At 46.1% G+C, this 23418-nt stretch overlaps 1 protein-coding gene across 1 annotated transcript in view; it reads right to left on the bottom strand.

The window, feature by feature from the left end:
- LOC136631776 (NXPE family member 2-like) overlaps nucleotides 1-23418 on the bottom strand; it is a 49392-nt gene that overhangs the window by 17725 nt on the left and 8249 nt on the right. Inside the window, exons 2-4 of the mRNA XM_066606111.1 lie at nucleotides 22048-22148; nucleotides 18817-19505; nucleotides 12774-12835 (exon numbers count right to left, since the gene is read on the bottom strand). Of these exons, the coding sequence (XP_066462208.1) occupies nucleotides 12774-12835; nucleotides 18817-19505; nucleotides 22048-22140 (844 nt within the window). The 5' untranslated portion in view covers nucleotides 22141-22148. The remainder of the gene's footprint in view (nucleotides 1-12773; nucleotides 12836-18816; nucleotides 19506-22047; nucleotides 22149-23418) is intronic.

The following is a 23418-nucleotide window of genomic DNA, read 5'->3' as shown; positions in this document are numbered from 1 at the left end:
GGCAGGATTTCCTCAGTATTGCACAGGTGATGTAATTATTGTCGTTGTCTCAGACATTGCGACACGTATTCTTACTACAGGATATCATGACAAAATGACCTGTTGGTGGTCCCCGAGGACTGGAGTTGGGGAACACTGATCTAAATGACTTGAATTTTCAGCTTGAAGGGAAAAGTCAACTTGTTTTTTGCTGCAGTAAAGGCTCTTAAAATGAAACTGAGGCTATTCAAAAGCCAATTGTCAAGATGAGAAATGTGGCCCTTTACTACGTGTATGAAACATTCTGTTGTGTAAACCTGCCGAATAAGGCCGCCTGCACACGAGCGGGTTGGATTCCGCATGTGGAGTCCCGCAGCAGAACCCAACCCTGTGCCCCGCCAGTGACCCTCGCATACCTGTCCGGTGTCTTCTATTCTGTTCTATGGATATGCCAGCAGGCATGGCAGGGCACATGCGCAGTACAGAATAGGCCGTGCCGTCGCTAGGCAATAGGGTGGATACATTAATGATAATTGTGGAAGTGCCGCGGGACGGACGGCTTCCACTGACTTCAATGGAAGCTGTCTGTGTGGACCCCGCACAAAATCGCAGCATGCTGTGATTTCTCCTCTGTGATTAGAAAATCACAATCGTTTTCCACTTGTGGACATGAACTCGCATATTGCCATAGCATGCTATAGGCGGCCTAGGGAGAAAAACATGCCAATGACATTGAATTTTCGATTCAGGAGTTTGACAGAAGATTGATACTATCCAAAGGAGACAACAGTAAATTTAAGTTCATTGAAGGTCTCTTCTCTCTGGATGCGCAGCAACTTCCAGTACAGCTCGAGGTTATTGAACTTCAGTGCTGAACAGTTCAGTGAAAAAAGACAAACACCTTGAAGACTTCTACAAGAGTTTAGACAAGGAAAAGCTTAAAAATCTGCAGGATGTTGATTTACAGGTTTTCAGCATATTCGGGAGTTCCTATGTATGTGAATAAACCTTCTCCATTATGGAATGACAACAAGCAACCATCCACTGATGAACACGTGGAAGATATTTTGAAAACAGTGATTTCTAACATGATTCTGGAGTACGATAAACTGATTGCGGACAGGAAGTGCGATGTGTTCCATTAAAGCCGAATGCATACAGGCATATTTGCACTGCGGGATCCGTTTGCCCTTAGACATGCTATTGAAAATCACTTTTCCCTGCCCACGAACGGAAATCAACTGCGATTTTCCGATCGTGGGGGTAAAATCACAGTATGTGATTTTTGTGATGTGAAAATGTGATTGTTCCCAGAAAAAGAACCCCATAATCTTGTAGATATGATAGATTTTAATGGCTAACAAAAATACATGATGTTAATGCCAGCTTTTGAACCGACGCAGGGTTCTTCTTCAGGCTTAAATTAAATAGATCCAAAGAGGCATATATATGTATACACACATACTTATGACAAGGCACAGACGTGGATGTGATTCATTTGCACTTACAAGAATACTACCACAAAAATACAAACATCTTTAAAAAGGTCACTGATAAGAGAGTGCAGGTTTTATGGTCCATGAATTATTGTTAGGGGGTTACCAGGCCAGCAGTGTTATCTGTGCCATAGATTTCTCATACTTCCCAGTCACGCATAAATCCTCGTGAACAATAATTAAACCCTCTATTGAAGGTGTCAAAGGTTGTTATAAATTTATATTCCCAAATTCTTTTATGGCTTTGTGACTTAAAAATTGCCTTTCAGTATCATAACTTTCATATCTTCTATGTCGTGAACTAGAAAAGTGCTCGGCCACTGATAATACTGTCTTTCCCTCTTGAATCGTGTGGCGATGAGATCTCATCCTCGCTTTAAGTTTTTGTCCTGTTTCTCCAACATAAAGGCCCCAATGGGACATTTACTACACAGGATCAGGTAAACAACATTGGACGTGGAACATCCAATGTTAAAGCGAAACTTGCTCTACTGGCTAAAACGGTACCAAACTTTTTTTCTATTTTAGTGTGGGCCTCGCATGGACCGCTTCCATTGAAGTCAATGGAAGCTGTCCGTCCCACGGCCCTTCTGCATTGAGCAATGCAGAAGGGTTGCGGGATCCAGGTCATCGCCTAGTGATGGCGCGGCACAATCTGTACTGCACACGTGCGCCAGCATGACATCCGGCACATCCGCAGTACAGAAGCCACCTGCATACAAACACATTGGACAGGCATGCGAGGGTCACCACCAGGGCACAGGGTTGGATTCCACTGCAAGATCTCACACCTGGAATCCGACCCGTTCCTGTGCAGGCGGCCTAACTGTTTTAAAACTTGTACTGCTTAGCAATTTAGTTTACAAAATATTTGAATCATTGAACTATAGAAATCAATAAGACTTTAGCAGCTTACTTAAGTGAGTCACTAAAGAAAAAAAAACTATCTGTGATCCTAAGAGGTTTGCCGATTTTAATTTTGACCTCCACCTACAGCCAAGTTATGCAGGTTGTGTCTATGGCAAAAGAACTCCTTGAACCTCTTAATTGCTTCATAACAATACGTAAATTTGCATTGTGCCGTTTTAACATGTTGCCAAGGATCAAGCTTGAGTGTCCCCGGGGGCCACAGGAGGGGGTTGAGCTACTACAGCATTGTTTGCATACTGGTTGCGGCCCACCATGATGTCATGATACTTTGGTGGGTAATAGGGTCATGAGGCGCTCGTGTCCCGCTGGAGCCACATAGATGGCAAAAAATAAAACAAAAAAAAATAGGTATTTACTGCAATACTGGAATATTGTAGTATATAGTACAAGCGATCAAACAAGTTTAATTAAGTCCCCTTTGTGAATTAAATAAAAATGTAAAGATTATGTTGAATAAAAGTAAAAAAAAAAATCTAAACAATTTCAAACCCCACATGTTTAGTATCACTGTGTTTCTAAAAGTCTGGACTATTAAAATATCACAATATTTATCCCAGCTTTTTTTTTAATTTCAGTTCCTAAAAAAATGTAATAAAAATTGATCAAAATGTTGTGTGTACTAATAAGAACTACAGCTCATCCCTTACAAAACAAGCTCTCACACAATCCAATCGAAGAAAAAAAAAAAGGTTATGGGTCTGAGAAAATGACAATGGAAAGCAATTTTAGTTTTTTTTTAAAGAGGGGGCAAAACATAAAAAGCTATATGAATTCTGCATCACTGTAATCATACGGTAACAGAACAAAGTTCATATGAACACCCTAAAAGCTTCCCTCCTCAAATAACACAACTGCATATTTATTTCACCCACTTATAAATGTTTAAATGTTTTCTAGTACATTATAGGGAACATTAAATGGTAGAATTAAATAATTATAACTCGGCCTGCAAAATAACTTTTCTCTCAGAAAGTAGATGGAACATCAACTGATCTTCCCTGTGCTATTGGGGGAATAAAAGAATGCAGGCTATCTGTAAGCAGATAGATGGTGAGGGAACAATTAGCTAACTTAAATGAATTCAAGTCTCAAGGTCTAGATGAATTACATCCTAGGATACTAAAGGAAGCAGCAGAGGTAATTGCTGAACCACTTGTCATAATCTTTGACAATTCCTGGAGAACAGAAGTCCCAGAAAATTGGAAAAGGGCAAATGCTGTCCCTATTTTCAAAAAAGGGAAGAAGGTGGATCCAGGAAACTATAGGCCTGTGAGCCTGACTTCTATATCAGGAAAGATCTTTGAACAAATTATTAAACAGCATGTATGCAAATACTTTGATAAAAATGGAGTAATCAACTAGAGCCAGCATGGGTTTGTAAGAAACAAGTCATGCCAGATGAATCTAAACTCCTTCTATGACAATATCACTGACTAGGTTGATCAGGGAACTGCGGTGGATATAGTATATCTTGAATTTAGTAAAGCATTTGATAAAGTATCTCATAAAGAAATGAGCGAGCACTAAAATGCTCGGGTGCTTGTTACTCGAGCCGAGCTTTTCGTAATGCTCAAGAGCTTGTTTAGAGTAGTGAATCCAATTGAAGTTAATGGGAGACTCGAGCATTTTTCAAGGTGACCCATGTTCTGCATAGGGGAGGGTGTGTGATTCACCTGAAAACATCAGAAAGTGATGGAAACATCACAGAAATGGATAGGGAACAGCAGGCGCAGCGTGCATGGATGCATACGAGGCTCCCGGGTCACACTATTAAGCCAAATTGGGGGCAAGAGCCTGGTGGTCACCCCCCTAACAATTTATTGGGCCAGACCATAATCAGCAAGGCACACATGCTGGCACATCTTAGCTTAGCCCCACACTAGGTGGAACGAAGGCCAATCACCGCCTGCGGGTGACACCACTGCCTCTTCTCCTGTGTTACATGCTGGCATTGCTGTCCAATCCCACCCAGGACGCACGCTCGTGCCTGCGTCCACAGCGTACTGAAATTTCTCCCAGCGCAGCGTCCAGCTGTTTCCATCCCAGACGGGGTAAGGCGCACCCCTTTGCCTACTCAGTAGGCCACAGCATACTGCAACTGTTCCCAGCGCAGGGTTCAGCTGTCCTTATACCACACGCTCGCTTGATAGCCACACCACCCTCATGTCTATTTATAAGTGCATATTGGATGAGGAGAAACAGGAGACACACACTGCAGAGGGTTGGCAGGGCCTGGCAGCGACCCTCTTTGAAATTGTGGGCGATGGCCCACAATGCTGATGAGAATTGCTGATAAATTAACATATGATCGCAATTCCAAACCCATGCCACCGCCATCACAAAAGTTCATGAGCCACAAACGGGAGCATAAAGGGGACTCAGATGCCAGTACTTATACACATCTCCACAATTCAACAACCCATTCTAAAACAAAATATTTTTTTACCCAGAGTGCAGGTGAACCCCTGAAAGAATTGTTTACCAAGACTATAGGCGAACCTCTAAAAAATTTGTGTACCAAGAGTATAGGTGTATCCCTGAAAGATTTGTTTACCCAGAGTGCAGGTGAACCCCTGAAATATTTTTTAACAAAGAACTTGTAATTGCTTAAGGGGATCCAGGTGGCGGTCCACAGACAGGCAAGCTACCGCCTGTCCCAGCCCATGCCTCTCCCCAAGGAGCTTTTTAACTAGTGTCCCAGGGAAAGACAGCATGTACTATGAAGAAATTAGAGTGGCCAAACCTTCAGAAAAAATAATTTTTACAGAGCCTTTTGGCCCTCTGAAGAATTGGCTGTTCAGTGTGCTGACATGCTAGTTTGGGAGGAGGAGGAGGAGGATCACAGGATAGACCAAGCTACTTCTACCCTTCTTTGTGATGATAGAGGGTGCATCGTTCTCCAGTTCCAGCTTAAAGATACTTTATGTTAAGCTGCTTTCCACCGGTGTAGAAGAGAAGTCTGGAGAAATCCAGGCTTTGTTCATCTTAATAAGTGTAAGCCTGTCGGTGCTGTCAGTTGACAGGTGGGTACGCTCATCCGTGATAATCCCCCCTAGCAGCACTAAACACCCTCTCTGATAACACACTAGCGGCAGGGTAGGCCAGCACCTCCAAGGCGTACAGCGCAAGTTCGTGCCACGTATCAGGCTTTGACACCTAATAGTTGTATGGAGCAGAGGGATCATGGAGGACGTTGGTACAGTCAGCTATGTACTCCCTCGCCATCTTTTTATAATGTTCCCTCCTACTTAGCCTAGACTGGGGAGTGGTGACACAGTCTGGCTAGGGTGCCATAAAACTGCCATAGGCCTTGGAGAGTGTTCCCCTGCCTGCGCTCGACATGCTGCCTGTTCCCCTCGTCTCCCCTGCTAGCTGGCCCACAGAACTATGTCCTCTACCACTAGCGTTGCCAGATGGGAAGTTTAGGATCAGCTTTTCCACCAGGGCCTTATGGTATTGCATCACTCTCGTACTCCTTTCCTCTTCAGAAATAAGAGTGGAAAGGTTCTCCTTATACCATGAGTCGAGAAGGGTGAACACCCAGTAATCTGTGTTGGCCAGAATGCATCTAACACAAGGGTCACGGGAAAGGCAGCTTAACATGAAGTCAGCCATGTGTGCCAGAGTCCCAGTATGCAACACATCGATGTCCTCCCTAGGAGGATGACTTTCATGATCCTCCTCCTCCTCTTTAGCCCATACATGCTGAACAGATGTGAAGGAAGTAGTATGGGTACCCTCTGCAGTATGGGCAGCAGTCTCTTCCCCCTCCTCCTCCAATACGCACTGAGAAACAGATGTGAGGGTGGTTTGGCTATCAAGCGACATATTGTCATCCCCCATCTCCTGTTCTATATGCTAAGCATTGGCCTTAATGCTTAGCAGTGACCTTTTCAGCAGGCAAAGCAGCGGGATGGTTACGCTGATAATGGCTTCATTGCCGCTTATCATTTGTGTTGCCTCCTCAAAGTTTCCTAACACCTGACAGATGTCAGACATCCATACCCACTCCTCTGTGAAGAAGTGCGGAGGCAGACTGCCACTCCGATGGGCATGTTGCAGCTGGTATTCAACAATGGCTTTACACTGCTGGTAAACCCTGGCCAACATGTGCAAAGTTGAATTCTAGCATGTGGGCATATCACATAGCAGTCGGTGAAGTGGCAGCTGGAAGCGCTGTTGCAGTCTCTTGAGGGTGACAGCATCTGTGGTGGACTTTCTGAAATGTGCACACATGCGACGCACCTTGCTGAGCAGCTCAGACAAATTGGGGTCGTTTTTAAGAAAGAGCTCAACTACCAGATTGAACATGTGGGCCAGGCATTGCACATATGTTAGTCTTCCAAGCTGTAGAGCTGCCACCAGGTTACAGCCATTGTCACACACGACCATGCCTGGTTGGAGGTTCAGCGGCAAAAGCCACAAATCTGTTAGCTCCGTCAAACCCAGTAACAGCTCTTGGGCGGTGTGCCTCTTGTTACCTAAGCTCAGGAGTTTCAGCACGGCCTGTTAACGCTTCCCCAAGGCAGTGCTGCAGCGCCTCAAGCTACTGACTGAAGGTGATGTGCTCACAGATGGTAATTGAGAAGTGAAGGAGGATTGGGGGGGGGGGTTGGAGGAGGTGGCATAATAAGCCAGAGAAACCATGACCGAGGTAGGACCCGCAAGCCTCCGTGTGGGTAGCACGTGAGCAGACCCAGGGTCAGACTCGGTCCCAGCCTCCACCAGGTTAAGCCAATGTGCTGTCAGGGAGATGTAGTGTCCCTGCCCGCCAGCACTTGTCCACATGTTGGTGGTTAAGTAGACCTTACCAGTAACCGCGTTGGTGAGGGCACGGTTGATATTTCATGACACGTGCTGATGTAGGGCGGGGACAGTGCAGCGGGAAAAATAGTGGTGACTGGGGAACGAGTAGCGAGGGATGGCCACCGCCATGAGGTTCCGGAAAGCCTCTGTTTCTACCAGCCCACATAGCAGCGTCTCAAGGCTCAGCAGTTTAGAGAGATGTACGTTTAGTGATTGTGCATGCGGGTGGGTGGCTGCATATTTGCGCTTGCACTTTAATGATTGTGTTATGGACAGCTGAACGTTGAGCTGGGACACATTGGTGGAGGCAGTGGAGGACCGTGCAGGTGAAGGGATGGGTGCAGGGCGGGAGACGCTTGTGCCTGCGTCCTGGGAGGGGGATTGCATATCAGTGCCAGCATGTGACACAGGGGGAAGAGGCAGTGGTGTGACCCGCAGGTGGTGATTGGCCTTCATTCCACCTCGTCGGGTGCTTAGCTATTATATGCCTGCGCATGCTGGTGGTAGTCAGGCTTGTAATGGTGGCTCCCCTGCTGATCTTGGTGTGGCATAGGTTGCACACCACTGTTCGTCGGTCATCCGCACTTTCTTTAAAAAGCTTCAGACCTTCAAACACCTAGCCCTCTGCATGGGAACTTGCCGCGAAGAGGTGCTATGGGAAACAGTTGGGGGATTACTTGCTCTGGCCCTGCTTCACACTCTGGCCACCCCACTCCCTCTTCCAACCTGTTCTGGTGCTGCACTTGCCTCCCCCTCTGAAGCCCTGTCTTCAGTAGGCTTACCAATCCAGGTCGGGTCAGTCACCTCATCATCCATCAGCTCTTCCTCAGAATCCTTAGTCTGCTCCTCCCTCAGACTTACTGCCCTAACAACAACCTCACTCATAGACAACTGTGTCTCATCATCATCAACAAATACCTCTTGAGACGTTACTTGGAAGTCCTCACCCTCATCACCCTGAGACTGTGAAAGTTCCAAATTTTGGGCATTGGTCATGACAAACTCCTCAAGTGGCTTATGAACCATTGTTTGTGACTCAGGGAAGGGACCTGAGAACAGTTCATGTGAGTATGCCTGTTCTGAATCTCTCCTTTTCCTGGAGTGAGCTGGCTGGGAGGAAGGAGGATCAGCATGAGGATTCACAGGTCCAGTCCCTTGGCTAGTGTGAGTGGACTGCGTGAAAGACTGTGTGGAGGATAAATTACTGGATGCGTTATTCGCTATCCACATCATCACCTGATCACACTCTTGTGCTTTTAATAATGGTCTACCACATGGACCGGCAAACTGTGAGATGAAGCTAGAGAGTGTAGATACGCGGCGTTCTACTTCTCCCACCCCAGCAGGCACTGTTTCACCCCGCCCAGGACCTCGGCCTCTGTCCACACCCTCATTCGGACGCCCACGTCCTCAAACCTTATCCCTAGTCTTGATCATGTTGTATAATGGCACTGCATCAAAATACTATGCAAACTGCGAAGTATTTTGCGTACACTATAGAAAAAAAAAATAACTTGAAAAAGGTGTACAGTCTGGTTATATAGTGTGGATCGATAGGACACACACTGGGGTATTTTGCGTACACTATAGCCAAAACAGACCATGATAAATGTGTATAGTCTTGTACAAAAACAAATAAATAAAAAATGAGAAGAGTTTTTGTTAGTTCCTAAGTAGTCGGTGTACACCAGTAGCAGTATACGGTATAGAAGCGGTAACAGTATGCAGTATACAGCCGTGATGCTTGTGAATGCTTTGTGTGCACTACTAGACCCAGGCAGCCAAACTGCTGATGCACAAAAGTGGAGTGGTAGTCCTAAAAAGGACTGTTGGGTTCTTTGAAAATGGATCCCTGCCTAAACGCGCCTTCTAACCTACACTATCACTCTCCCTCATTCACAGCAGCTCTGTCCCTCAGCTAATCCAGCCTGCCTGTGAGGTGAGCATCAGGTGACATGAGCTTTTATGATCCCAGGTCACCTGTTCCGGCCAGGCAATCATTGCTATAGACGTGCACAAGGTTGGCACGTCATAGCAGGAGGTGCTCACTTAAGTAACGAGTACTCTCGAGTATGCTAATGCATACCGAGCATCAAGTTCGGTAGAGCATGCTCACTCATCTCTAATCTCATACCATACTTATTGAAAAAATGACCAAATTTGTGATTGACAAGGTAACTGTTAGGTGGATTCACAACTGGCTGAGTGATCGTACTCAAAGAGTGGTCATAAATGGCTGCACATCCAAGTGGAAGAATGTATCAAGTGGGGAACCACAAAGCTCTGTCCTAGGCCCAGTGGTGTTCAACATTTTTATAAATGAAGCTTGAACAGTGGGCGGCAACTAACAGAATGACATTTAACAAGGTGAAATGCAAAGTCCTACATATGGGCAAAAAAAAATATGAAAAAAGCACATACAGAATGGGAGGAATTGGGCTAAGCAGCAGCACATGTGAAAAAGACTTGGGTTCGAGAGTGATGCTATACCACAGGACCCTGGCAGACAAACTGATGGTAAAATTCCCATCCAACAGCGCTAGTGGCAGAAAACGCAGTTCCGAGGGCCAGGTAGCAGGGGAGGCGCGGAGATCAGGCAGCATGTACAGCACAGGCAGTGGAACACTGTCCAAGGCCTTTGCCAGCTTTATGGCTCCCCAGCAAGACTGTGTCACTGCTCCCCAGTCAAGGCTGAGTTGGCGGGAGCACTGTAAAAGGATGGTGAGGGAGTACGTAGCCGATCGCACGACCGTCCACCGTGACGCCTCTGCCCCCTACAACTACTGGGTGTCGAAGCTGGACACGTGGCCTGAACTTGCGCTGTATGCCCTGGAGGTGCTTGCTTGTCCTGCGGCTAGCGTCTTGTCAGAGAGGGTGTTTAGTGCGGCTGGGGGAGTCATCACGGATAAGCGTACCCGCCTGTCAACCGACAGTGCCGACAGGCTTACACTCATCAAGATGAACAAAGCCTGGATTTCCCCAGACTTCTCTTCTCCACCAGCGGACAGCAGCGATACCTAAACAATACGTAGGCTGCACCCGCGGATGGAAGCATCGTTCTCTATCCCCATCAAAAACGGGGACCTTTTAGCTTCATCAATCTGTGTATTATATTCATCCTCCTCCGCCTGCTCCTCCTCCTGAAACCTCACGTAATGACGCCGAACGGGCAATTTTTCTGAGGCCCACAAGGCTCAGTCATATAACTTTTATAAACAATGTTTATACGTTTCAATTCTCAATTCAATAAAGCGTTGAAACTTGCACCTGAACCAATTTTTATTTTAACTGGGCCGCCTACAGGCCTAGTTACAAATTAAGCCACATTAACCAAAGTGATTAATGGGTTTCACCTGCCCTCTTGGTTGGGCATGGGCAATTTTTCTGAAGTACACTTGTACTGTTGGTACACCAATTTTTTTGGGCCCTCGTCTACATTGTAATCCTAGTAATTTTTAGCCCACCTGCATTAAAGCTGACGTTACCTCAGCTGTGCTGGGCACTGCAATGGGATATATTTATGTACCGCCGGTGGGTTCCAGGGAGCCACCCATGCTGTCGGTCCACACGGAGTTGTAACTGCATGTGTCCACTTCTAAAGAACCCCAGTCTGACTGGGGCATGCACTGTGGGCCGAAGACCACCTGCATTTATTCGGACGTTACCTCAGCTGTGATGGGCAATGCAATGGGATATATTTATGTACCGCTGGTGGCTTCCTGGGACCCACCTATGCTGTCGGTCCACACGGAGTTGTAATTGCATGTGTCCACTTCTAAAGAACCCCAGTCTGACTGGGGAATGCAGTGTGGGCCGAAGACTACCTGCATTAAACCTGACGTAACCTCAGCTGTGATGGGCAATGCAATGGGATATATTTATGTACCGCCGGTGGCTTCCTGGAACCCACCCATGCTGTCGGTCCACACGGAGTTGTAACTGCATGTGTCCACTTCTAAAGAACCCCAGTCTGACTGGGGCATGCAGTGTGGGCCGAAGCCCACCTGCATTAAACCTGACGTTACCTCAGCTGTGATGGGCAATGCAATGGGATTTATTTATGTATAGCCGGTGGGTTCCAGGGAGCCACCCATGCTGTGGGTGCACACGGAATTCCCATTGCGGAGTTGTACCTGCCTGTGACTATTTATAAAAAACCCCGGTCTGACTGGGGCATGCAGACACCTTGACAGAATGAATAGTGTGTGGCACATAGGTTCCCCATTGCTATGCCCACGTGTGCAGCTCCTGATGGAGGTGGCACAGGATTGGATTTCTCATTGCTTCTGTACAGCATTATGGGCTATCGCCCCACCCCTTTTAAAGAGGGTCACTGCCTGGCCGTGCCAACCCTCTGCAGTGTGTGCCTGCGGTTCTTCCTCATGGCAGACGCGCTTATAAATAGACATGAGGGTGGTGTGGCATGAGGGCAGCTGAAGGCTGCGCAGGGACACTTTGGTGTGCGCTGTGGACACTGGGTCGTGCGGGGGGGGGGGGGGTTGGGCAGCATGTAACCCAGGAGAAGTGGCAGCGGAGTGTCATGCAGGCAGTGATTGTGCTTTGTTGGAGGTAGTGTGGTGCTTAGTTAAGGTATGCATTGCTAATGAGGGTTTTTCAGAAGTAAAAGTTGTTGGGGGGGGGCCCACTCTTGCCGCTATTGTGGCTTAATAGTCGGACCTGGGAACTTGAGATGCAGCCCAACATGTAGCCCTTCGCCTGCCCTATCCGTTGCTGTGTCGTCCCCATCACTTTCTTGAATTGCCCAGATTTTCACAAATGGAAACCTTAGCGAGCATTGGCGATATACAAAAATGCTCGAGTCGCCCATTGACTTCAATGGGGTTCGTTACTCGAAACGAACCCTCGAGCATTGCGAAAATTTCGTCTCAAGTAATGAGCACCCGAGCATTTTGGTGCTCGCTCATCTCTAATTTTAATCTTTTTGTTGATTGGGCTGTGTTAGGGCTCGTTTTTTTGCAGGTTGAGCTGTAGTTTTTATTAGTACCATTGGGAAACATACATATTTTTATTCACTTTTAATTCAATTTTTTGGGACCTGGGATATCAAAACAAAATTTGCAATTTTGGCATTCCATCTTTTTTTTTTTTAACGGCCTACACCGTCTGGACTTGAACTCGCGAGCATTTGACCTTTTGTGAGATATGTTGCTGCCATCAATTTCTAATTGAGTTAATTTTTTAAAGTGAAATAGAAAAAGGTCGCCCTTCCCCCTTCTTATAAGTGTTCTGTGTTTTAGTGTTAATAAAGTATAAGAGATTTCCAAATAATTACATTCTTTTTCGTTCACATTTATTTACATTTTGCACAGCGTCCCAACTTTTTTGGAATTAGGGTTGTACACGGTATTGCATTATACTGTATTCTGACAAACATCCTATTAAGGCATGACACAGGCCACAGGCACATCATCATATACAACCACTCGAGGCATTCAAGGGTCTTTAGAAGGCCCTAGGCAGCCATGACACCTGAATGGTTCCCAAACTCTCCTGTGACATACCAGAAGCTCATTTCCACTTTATATAATGGTTCGTACTTACTGTTACAGAGAACGACATTCACTGCCTCAAAATTTACGGGAATTTCTACTCTGACATTCGACCTAAAGGAAAAAATTGGAGCTCTTTTAATTTAGGAAATAGAATTTACCAAAGAATTTAACATTTGCTTCCTACACATCTGCACAAGAATGATATATTCCTACAATCTCCTACCTGGCGTATTAATCTTCTCAACAAAGTTGAAAACCTATTAGAGGGGCTGTCCACCTTGTCACTACTGATGATGTGTCCTCAGGATAGGTAGTCAATTGTTGATTGGCAAGGGTCTGCTGCCCCCGGCTGCCAGTGTGTACACAACAGGAAGCAGACAGGTCTGTACTAGAGATGAGCAAGCGTACTCGTCCGAGCTTGATGCTCGTTTGAGTATTAGGGTACTCAAGATGCTCATTACTCGAGGCGAGCACCACGCAGTACTCGAGTCAATTCCATTTCCTTCCCTGAAAGTTTTTCGCCATTTTCTGGCCAATTGACATGCAGGGAAGCCATTACAACTTCCTCCTGTGACGTTCCAGCCCTATCCCACCCCCCTGCAGTGAGTGGCTGGCGAGATCAAGTGACCCCCGAGTATTTAAAGGCAGAGATATAGGGAGAGTGTTAGCGTCTACAAGAATCCCAACGGTCCTTCTTAGGGCCACATCTGACCTAGTGCATTACTGTTGTGGCTGCTGGTAGCAGTTTTGCAAATTTTTTTTTTATATCGGGTGTGCAGGCTATAGCTTTCTCAGGCTGCAGTCTGTACTACATATTATAGGGAGAGTGGTGGTGAGGCAGGGACAGTGGTAGTGTGGAATCCTGTCTACAAGAACCCCAACGTTCCTTCTTAGGGCTACCTGTGACCGTGTGCATTTAACTCCGTGGCTGCTGGGAGTAGTAGTACCTCACTATTGCACAGCTAGGCCTGCTTGCAGCCTTCCGTATAATAATTTATTTCTGGCTGCAGTTTGCGTAACATAAGCGCTGTCTGCCTCCAACTGCACACCAATAATTCAAAAATTTTTTACACCGCTCTGTGTCTGCTGTCAACTGCACGCACAGCGTAGGGCGAAAGCCCCTGATAGAGGGGAAGTCAGATACATGCTATATAGCCTGCACTACATTTCCCCCCCCCCCCCCCCCAAATTTTTTTAAAATCCTTCTTAGGGCTACCTGTGACCATGTGCATTTAACTGCGTGGCTGCTGGGAGTTGAGGTGCATCACTATTGCATCACTATTGCGGCTGCAACTGAAATGTTACTGGGGTCTGTCTATACTGCTGCAACTGAAATGTTACTGGGCTCTGCCTATACTGCTGCAACTGAAATATTACTGGGCTCTGCCTATACTGCTGCAACTGAAATGTTACTGGGCTCTGCCTATACTGCTGCTACTGAAATGTTACTGGGCCCTGCCTATACTGCTGCTACTGAAATGTTACTGGGCCCTGCCTATACTGCTGCAACTGAAATGTTACTGGGCTCTGCCTATACTGCTGCAACTGAAATGTTACTGGGCTCTGCCTATACTGCTGCAACTGAAATTATACTGGGCTCTGCCTATACTGCTGCAACTGAAATGATACTGGGCTCTGCCTATACTGCTGCAACTGAAATGATACTGGGCTCTGCCTATACTGCTGCAACTGAAATGTTACTGGGCTCTGCCTATACTGCTGCAACTGAAATGATACTGGGCTCTGCCTATACTGCTGCAACTGAAATGTTACTGGGCTCTGCCTATACTGCTGCAACTGAAATGTTACTGGGCTCTGCCTATACTGCTGCAACTGAAATGTTACAGGGCTCTGCCTATACTGCTGCAACTGAAATGTTACTGGGCTCTGCCTATACTGCTGCAACTGAAATGTTACTGGGCTCTGCCTATACTGCTGCAACTGAAATGTTACTGGGCTCTGCCTATACTGCTGCAACTGAAATGCTACTGGGGTCTGTCTATACTGTTACTACTGAAATGTTACTGGGCTCTGCCTATACTGCTGCAACTGAAATGTTACTGGGGTCTGTCTATACTGTTACTACTGAAATGTTACTGGGCTCTGCCTATACTGCTGCAACTGAAAATGTTACTGGGGTCTGTCTATACTGTTACTACTGAAATGTTACTGGGCTCTGCCTATACTGCTGCAACTGAAATGTTACTGGGCTCTGCCTATACTGCTGCTACTGAAATGTTACTGGGCTCTGCCTATACTGCTGCAACTGAAATGATACTGGGCTCTGCCTATACTGCTGCAACTGAAATGATACTGGGCTCTGCCTATACTGCTGCAACTGAAATGATACTGGGCTCTGCCTATACTGCTGCAACTGAAATGTTACTGGGCTCTGCCTATACTGCTGCAACTGAAATGATACTGGGCTCTGCCTATACTGCTGCAACTGAAATGTTACTGGGCTCTGCCTATACTGCTGCAACTGAAATGTTACTGGGCTCTGCCTATACTGCTGCAACTGAAATGTTACAGGGCTCTGCCTATACTGCTGCAACTGAAATGTTACTGGGCTCTGCCTATACTGCTGCAACTGAAATGTTACTGGGCTCTGCCTATACTGCTGCAACTGAAATGTTACTAGGCTCTGCCTATACTGCTGCAACTGAAATGCTACTGGGGTCTGTCTATACTGTTACTACTGAAATGTTACTGGGCCCTGCCTATACTGCTGCAACTGAAATGTTACTGGGGTCTGTCTATACTGTTACTACTGAAATGTTACTGGGCTCTGCCTATACTGCTGCAACTGAAAATGTTACTGGGGTCTGTCTATACTGTTACTACTGAAATGTTACTAATACTGGGCTCTGCCTATACTCCTGCTACTGAAATGTTACAGGGCTCTGCCTGTACTGCTGCAACTGAAATGTTACTGGGCTCTGCCTATACTGCTGCAACTGAAATGTTACTGGGCTCTGCCTATACTGCTGCAACTGAAATGTTACTGGGCTCTGCCTATACTGCTGCAACTGAAATGTTACTGGGCTCTGTCTATATTGTTACTACTGAAATGTTACTAATACTGGGCTCTGCCTATACTGCTGCAAGTGAAATGTTACTGTGGTCTGTCTATACTGCGGCTACGGAAATGTTACTGGGCTATGCCTATACTGCTGCTACGGAAAGGTTACTGGGGTCTGTCTATACTGTTACTACTGAAATGTTACTGGGGTCTGCCTATACTGTTACCACTGAAATGTTACTAATACTGGGCTCTGCCTATACTGCTGCAACTGAAATGTTACTGGGCTCTGCCTATACTGCTGCAACTGAAATGTTACTGGGGTCTGTCTATACTGAAACTACTGAAATGTTACTAATACTGGGCTCTGCTCATATTGCTGCTACTGAAATGCTACAGGGCTCTGCCTACTTCTGCAACTGAAATGTTACTGGGGTCTGTCAATACTATTATTACTGAAATGTTACTGGGCTCTGCCTATACTGCTGCAACGGGAATGTTACTGGGGTCTGTCTATACTGTCACTACTGAAATGTTACTAATACTGGGCTATGCCTATACTGCTGCTACGGAAATGTTAATGGGCTCTGCCTATACTGCTGCTACAGAAATGTTACTGGGGTCTCCCTAGACTTCTTCAACATAACTGTTAGTGGGGTCAGCTTATACCGTTGCTACAGGAATATTACAGGGGTCTGTGCATAGTATGGGTGCAGTAAGTTTTCCCATCGCGGTGTTCTATGTATCTGGCCTTATAAAAAAAAAAACCCAGACTGACTAGGGCATGCAGTGTGGGCCAAAGCCAACCTGTACTGTATCTCACGTTAGCTCAGCTATCTGGGGCACTGCAATGGGATTTATTTATGTACAATCGGTGGGTTCCAGGGAGCCACCCATGCTGTGGGTGCACACAGACTTCCCATAGCGGAGTTGTACCTGCCTGTGACTATGAAAAAAGCCCAGACTGACTAGGGCATGCAGTGTGGGCCGAAGCCAACCTGTATTTTATCTCATGTTACCTCAGCTATTCGGGATACTGCAATGGTATTAATTTATGTACCGTCGGTGGCTTCCTGGGACCCACCCATGCTGTGGGTGCACACAGACTTCCCATAGCGGAGTTGTACCTGCCTGTGACTATGAAAAAAACCACAGACTGACTAGGGCATGGAGTGTGGGCCGAAGCCAACCTGCATTTTATCTCACGTTACCGCAGCTATCCGGGGCACTGCATTGGGACAAACAAGAGGAGCGATACAGCGCTAATGAGACGTTCACAGCTACGCTAGCACCGGAGTCCGCTGTAGGCCCGCGATTGCTGAGGGTTTGTGCAGTGGCCTATGTCCTGGGTGCAGTGAAAGTCCGCTTCCTGCCTACGATTGCTGAAGCTGTTGGCCGAGGCCTATGTCCCGGGAGAACTGCAACTGCGCCAGGTTGGGGCTGTGCAACTTTTTCCTGGCTAATCCAGTCATTGGAGCGGGGAAAGAAAAAGTAACTGATTTACTGAGCCCGTCGCAAATGAACTAGCATCGAAATCCGCTTCATGCCCGCGTTTGCTGAGGTTGTGGGCGGAGGCCTAGGTCCCGGGGGAAGTGCAAGTACGCAGGTTGGGGCTGTGGAGCTTTTTCCTGCTAATCCAGTGATTGGAGCGGTGAAAGGAAAGCTAACTGATTTAATGAGCCCATCGCAGATGAACTAGCATCGAAGTCCGCTTCATGCCTACGATTGCTGAAGCTGTGGGCCGAGGCCTATGTCGTGGGCGCGGTGCAAGTCTGCCATGTTTGGCCGTTCTAATTTATTTATTGTTCATGTCTTGGGTTGCCTAGGACCCACCTATGCTGTTGGTGCACACTTAGTTCCCATCGCGGTTTTTGACCTGTCTGGCACAAAGACACTGACTGACTTGGGTAGGGGGCAGAGTGCAGATAGCTTTCCCCTTGTGGTGTCGATTGAGCTATGCGACACGCAGACAGAATGAATACTGTGTGGGCACATGGATTCCCCATAGCTATGTAACTCATGCCCACGTTTGCAGCTCCTGACGGAGGTGGCACAGGATTGGAATGAAGATCGAACGTCAATTTCTCATTGATTCTCTACAGCATTGTGGGCTATTGCCCCGCCCCTTTTAAAGAGGGTCACTACCTGGCCCTGCCAAACCTCAGCAGTGTGCGCCTCCGGTTCCTCCTCATGGCAGATGCCGCGCGCGTGGCATGAGGGCAGCTGAAGGCTGCGCAGGGGTACTTTTCTGTGCGCTGCGGATGCAGGGTCGTGCATGGTACATTGCGCAACTTAACCAATGAAGATACTCTTGGCAATTGAGGTCCTTTTGCCTCAATTTTGTGCCTAATTCATAACTTCCCATTACTGAGCCATACAAAAGCTGCATTAATACTGGTGATTACTGCCTGTATCACAGCTTTACTGATGAAGAGGCCCCTTGCTTTGAAACGTGTTTTTTTGCTGGTGTTTTACTCAATAACAAATTTATCTGTCACTGCTTACCTGCTTTCAGTCGACGCCGCTGACCTCAGCCCTATTTTTTGGACTCTACTATTGTTTCTTGCCTACCCTCACCTTCAGCTTGGACCTCGTTTATGCACCTGTGCTTCCAGCCCAAACTTCAGCTGGTTTCCTCACTACATCCCTGCTCAGACCTCCATGTACCACGCCTTGGCCCACTGCAATGTCAGCAGCAAGACTATCTGTGTGTGTAATGGCTTTGGGTTAAATGTGAAAACCAGGGTTCTCCAGGTGCTGCCACCTCAGATAACCCAAAGTCAAACCACTGTGTGGCAAGGCGGATCCACATCTGTCTGCCTGACACTATCTTCAGCCACTTGCCAAGAGTATCCTAATTGGAAGGTTGCACCATGTACCAGGTTTTTACAGTTCATTCACGAGATGTATACGAAGCTGTCTGCTTCCTGTTCTGTACACACTGTCAGCGGCCCAGCAAGCAGCTGATTTGTGGATGTTCCAAATGGCGGTCTGCCTGAGGATAGGTAAAAAGTTTAGCGGTGGACAACCTCTTTAATGTGTTCTCTAAAATAACGGTATGATCACCTACCTGACCAGCAGACTCCCCTCCAGTCGGGACAGCCGTGAACGGGAAGTTTTCCAATTTTTAAACTCCGCATACGAATCACAGCTGTAATTTTGAGGTTTGACACAATAAAAGTATTCCTCGTTGTCGTGGTCAGCGTATTCACACAGCTCCTCTTTTGTATCGAGTGCAAATCCACACTTTGTCACCTTCTCTTCCCCTTCTCTTATGAATTTCCCTTCGTGCTCTACATAGCCGTACCAGCTGTTTCTTGCCTTCCAGAGTGCGGAGACTGCTTCACTTGGGTGTATGAGAAATACGGTCACCACCACTGCACCTTCCCAAAACAAGGTATAATCAATGTGATACGTTCCATTGTTAAAGTCTTTGATACTTCCCGAAGAGCCTGCTCTCGTCTTTGGGTTGGAAATTCTTGATCTAAGATAATCTCCTCCGTAGGTTTTTCTCTTTCCTAGATAGTCATATACATCGACCCGTACGGTTAACTGGTCCCCAACACAATAACGGGTTTGGGGGTTCTTGATGAACACTTTGCTGTGAGTGGCGCTGGTTGTATTGTCTTTATCGGCGAAAGTTACTCTAGGCATCCTCTGGTCTATCTGATTGTAGATTTCATTGACCCGCATTTGAATTGCTGAAGGTGGTTTAGTGGCGCCATTAGTTAATTCAATGCGATCCTCTTTATTAAAAGACTGTCAAAGAGAAAAAAATAATAGAAGTGCTACAGTCATCAATGAGTCTACAATGGCATTGGTGTAGTCGGTCTAATGGTTTTCCAAGCTTTCTTTTGCTATTATGTCTTTGTTTGGTTTGTATGACTTTAGTAACTATCGCCTTTGTTGCTTTACCTGAAGCACCTTAAAGGGATATATAGCATATAAATCAATGGCGGTTAAGGAAACCGTGTAGCACCGCAAGCAACACTGTTACTTTGCTACACTGTTTCCATAAGGTTACCTTCACACGGGCGACCACAATATGGGACCGAGAAATCCATCCCAATATCGCACCTGCCAATGTGCGTTTTACTCACACATATGAGGCGTTTTTTATGCAAAACCGCCTTACATCACTTCTGATCCTCCAGCGCTTCTTTCACAATCATTGGAGGATTGGCAGGAGTTTACCATTAATTTCAATAGAAATATGACATCGAGCTCACATGCACATCGCATGGCATGTGGTGTGTTTGGCTGTCCCAATGAAAATATTCGGCGATGCGTTCTGAGGAACGCGAAAAAATAGAGCATAGAGTCAATAGAATGGAGTTCATATTTGCAAAAGTTTTGTGCGACTTGCAACTTTCATGACCTCCATTCACCACGTGTTATGCACGGGAAATAAGCGTTGACAATACGCCCATGTGAATGAGCCCTTAGAGACTTCTAAGAGAGTTACATAAATAGTGCAGTTAAGTCCGTTCGGGTGTTTCTGTACGTCCTGATTACCCCCGCCATCACACTCCACTGGACTGGGGGCAGTGTGGGCCAGAACTAGAGATGACATGCAGTTGGCAGTGACATCCCGGCCCTGGCTAGTCTAGCACCGATGACCGGGCTCATTGAAAGTCGCTCCGATCGCTGGATCTTCCATCTAATGTGGATTCACACTGAAACTGATCCACGGAAAACTTGTCACGTGATTTTATGCCGCACTCCGGGGTCACGGGGAGAATTACCGTACAGGGAAGCGCCAATTGTGAGAGGCAGGGGGTCTAATAAAGGTGCAAGGTATCTAATAAAGGGGCCGTTCAGTGCAGCTTTGTACTTTTAATATGTCTGGTATCCTAGATACACTCTTCCTTTTTAAATGGAGCGCACAACTAAAGATGGGAAGGCCTGGGAAAAAAACTGAAAAATTGGGGAAAAAACAGGTTTCTTTCTGTTTTTTTTCCCCAAAGCCATTTGTTTATGTTATACAGTTTGAATACCCTGTCATAGATAGATTGTTTATTATTTAACATATTCCACACACTTTTTTTTTTCAATTTTTTGGGGAAAAAAATGGCTTTCGAAAAAAACTAACTATTTTTTTCCCAATTTCTCCAGTTTTTTTCACAATAAAACCAGAATATACACAGGTGGAGCAGCAGTGATCTATGAAACGACCTAGTTGTATCTTCCCCAACACATTATAATTAGTCGGCAATCCAGGCATCGCTACCTCTGCTGTTCGCCGTACGGCCTCTGACACGCTGGCATTTTCTTTATCCGTGTGCTGGATATGTACAACGCCTGAGGGCTCCTTGACGCAGGCGTATTTTTCATCAGTATTTTGTGGGTCAAAACCAGCATTTGCATTTCTTCCATATTTTGGACTCACTTCTGTTTTGACTCACAAAATACTGATGAGAAGTACGCCCGCATGAAGGAGCCCCGACACGCAGACAGCACGCGGATTTTATTCACTATCGCAGGCACAGACTCCATTGCATGACCTAATCTTGTCCGCATCACAGACGACAGTTAGGATATGCAAATACATGTCAGTGTGCAGGCCGACGGGCGTGAAAAACGCTGGTTTAGATGCCCCAGTGCAAATCAATGGGGATTCAGTACTCCATATTTTGCACGTGAATATATGTGCGTAAGGGCAAAAACTGATGACCGTAATCGCTGCGAATGTCGCTTGTGTAGCCACAGTGGAGATTCTGCAGTGTTTACAGTACAAGTTAATGCGATCCAACAAATCTGCTTTACACGTCACAAGTTTTTACTTCTCAAAAGAATAATATTTGAAAGACGCTGCGGTTTTAAAATCTGTCCATTTATGTTGCGGTAACCGTGCGCGACTGCTGCAGATATTCTCCATGGAGATCAATGGGTAACAAAAAAGCATTGTTGTGGTTTTTGCTGCTTTTCCACTGCGGAAATGCTCTGAATCTGCCTGGAAGTCTGTGTTTGCTGATGCTTGGAAAAGTTTGCCAGCGTGACGTCCGTGCAGGATCTATCGGATCACGAAACCGCAACACATTCCGCAGTGGAAAACTTACACATAAAAATGCAATTACAGATACAAATTCTACAACAAAAAACGCTGCAAGTTCCGCAAAACCCGTTAACTCCGCCAATCTGTAGAAATGCAAAAAAACAGTGGCGCAGCTCAGATGCCGTGTGTGAAGGGAGCCTAAAGGCTGTGGGTGTTCGCTTTTTCACTGCCTTCTTTAGTAAATGATCTGCCCCCATGAATTCCTACTATACTGACAGTACAAACATTCAGTGATCACAAAGTTACCTTTTTTAAGCTTTGGTGATAAATCATGCTGACCAGGAGACAGAAGGCCACCAATGAGATCAGATAACCCTTATATGACAGGCGGGAGCTCATTGTGCCTGCTGAGAAGGGATACAAAGTGTCACAGAAAACTAGATTTCACAGAATAGCTACAGTATATCTATCTATTTATCTCATTGTAAGATCACAGGTAGGGAGTGACAAGGGCTCGGATACAGCACAGCAGATGGAGGCAAAGTACACAGGTTGTAATAAATCTGGGATTTTTATAGACTGCAAGAAATTCAGTTTAGAAGAAGTTAGCAAAGGCAAAGTAAGTACAAATATAACACACAGCCCATACACAGTGCAAATATAACACACAACCCATAGACAGTGCAAATATAACACACAACCCATAGACAGTGCAAATATAACACATAACCCATACATAGTGCAAATATAACACACAACCCATAGACAGTGCAAATATAACACATAACCCATAGACAGTGCAGATATAACACATAACCCATACACAGTGCAAATATAACACACAGCCCATACACAGTGCAAATATAACACATAACCCATAGACAGTGCAAATATAACACACATCCCATACACAGTGCAAATATAACACATAACCCACAGACAGTGCAGATATAACACATAACCCATACACAGTGCAAATATAACACATAACCCATAGACAGTGCAAATATAACACACAACCCATAGACAGTGCAGATATAACACATAACCCATACACAGTGCAAATATAACACATAACCCATACACAGTGCAAATATAACACATAACCCATACACAGTGCAAATATAACACACAACCCATACACAGTGCAAATATAACACACAGCCCATACACAGTGCAAATATAACACACAACCCATACACAGTGCAAATATAACACATAACTAGAGATGAGCGAGCACCAAAATGCTCGGGTGCTCGTTACTCGAGACGAATTTTTCGCGATGCTCGAGGGTTCGTTTCGAGTAACGAACCCCATTGAAGTCAATGGGAGACCCGAGCATTTTTGTATATCGGCGATGCTCGCTAAGGTTTTCATTTGTGAAAATCGGGGCAATTCAAGAAAGTGATGGGAACGACACAGAAACGGATAGGGCAGGCGAGGGGCTACATGTTGGGCTGCATCTCAAGTTCCCAGGTCCCACTATTAGGCCACAATAGCAGCAAGAGTGCCCCCCCCCCCCCTCCCAACAACTTTTACTTCTGAAAAGCCCTCATTAGCATGGCATACCTTTGCTAAGCACCACACTACCTCCAACAAAGCACAATCACTGCCTGCATGACACTCTGCTGCCACTTCTCCTGGGTTACATGCTGCCAAATCCCCCCCCCCCACGAC

This window comes from Eleutherodactylus coqui, chromosome 6 (assembly GCF_035609145.1).
Source record: "Eleutherodactylus coqui strain aEleCoq1 chromosome 6, aEleCoq1.hap1, whole genome shotgun sequence".
NCBI lineage: Eukaryota > Metazoa > Chordata > Amphibia > Anura > Eleutherodactylidae > Eleutherodactylus > Eleutherodactylus coqui.
This window is presented reverse-complemented; position numbering and strand designations above follow the sequence as displayed.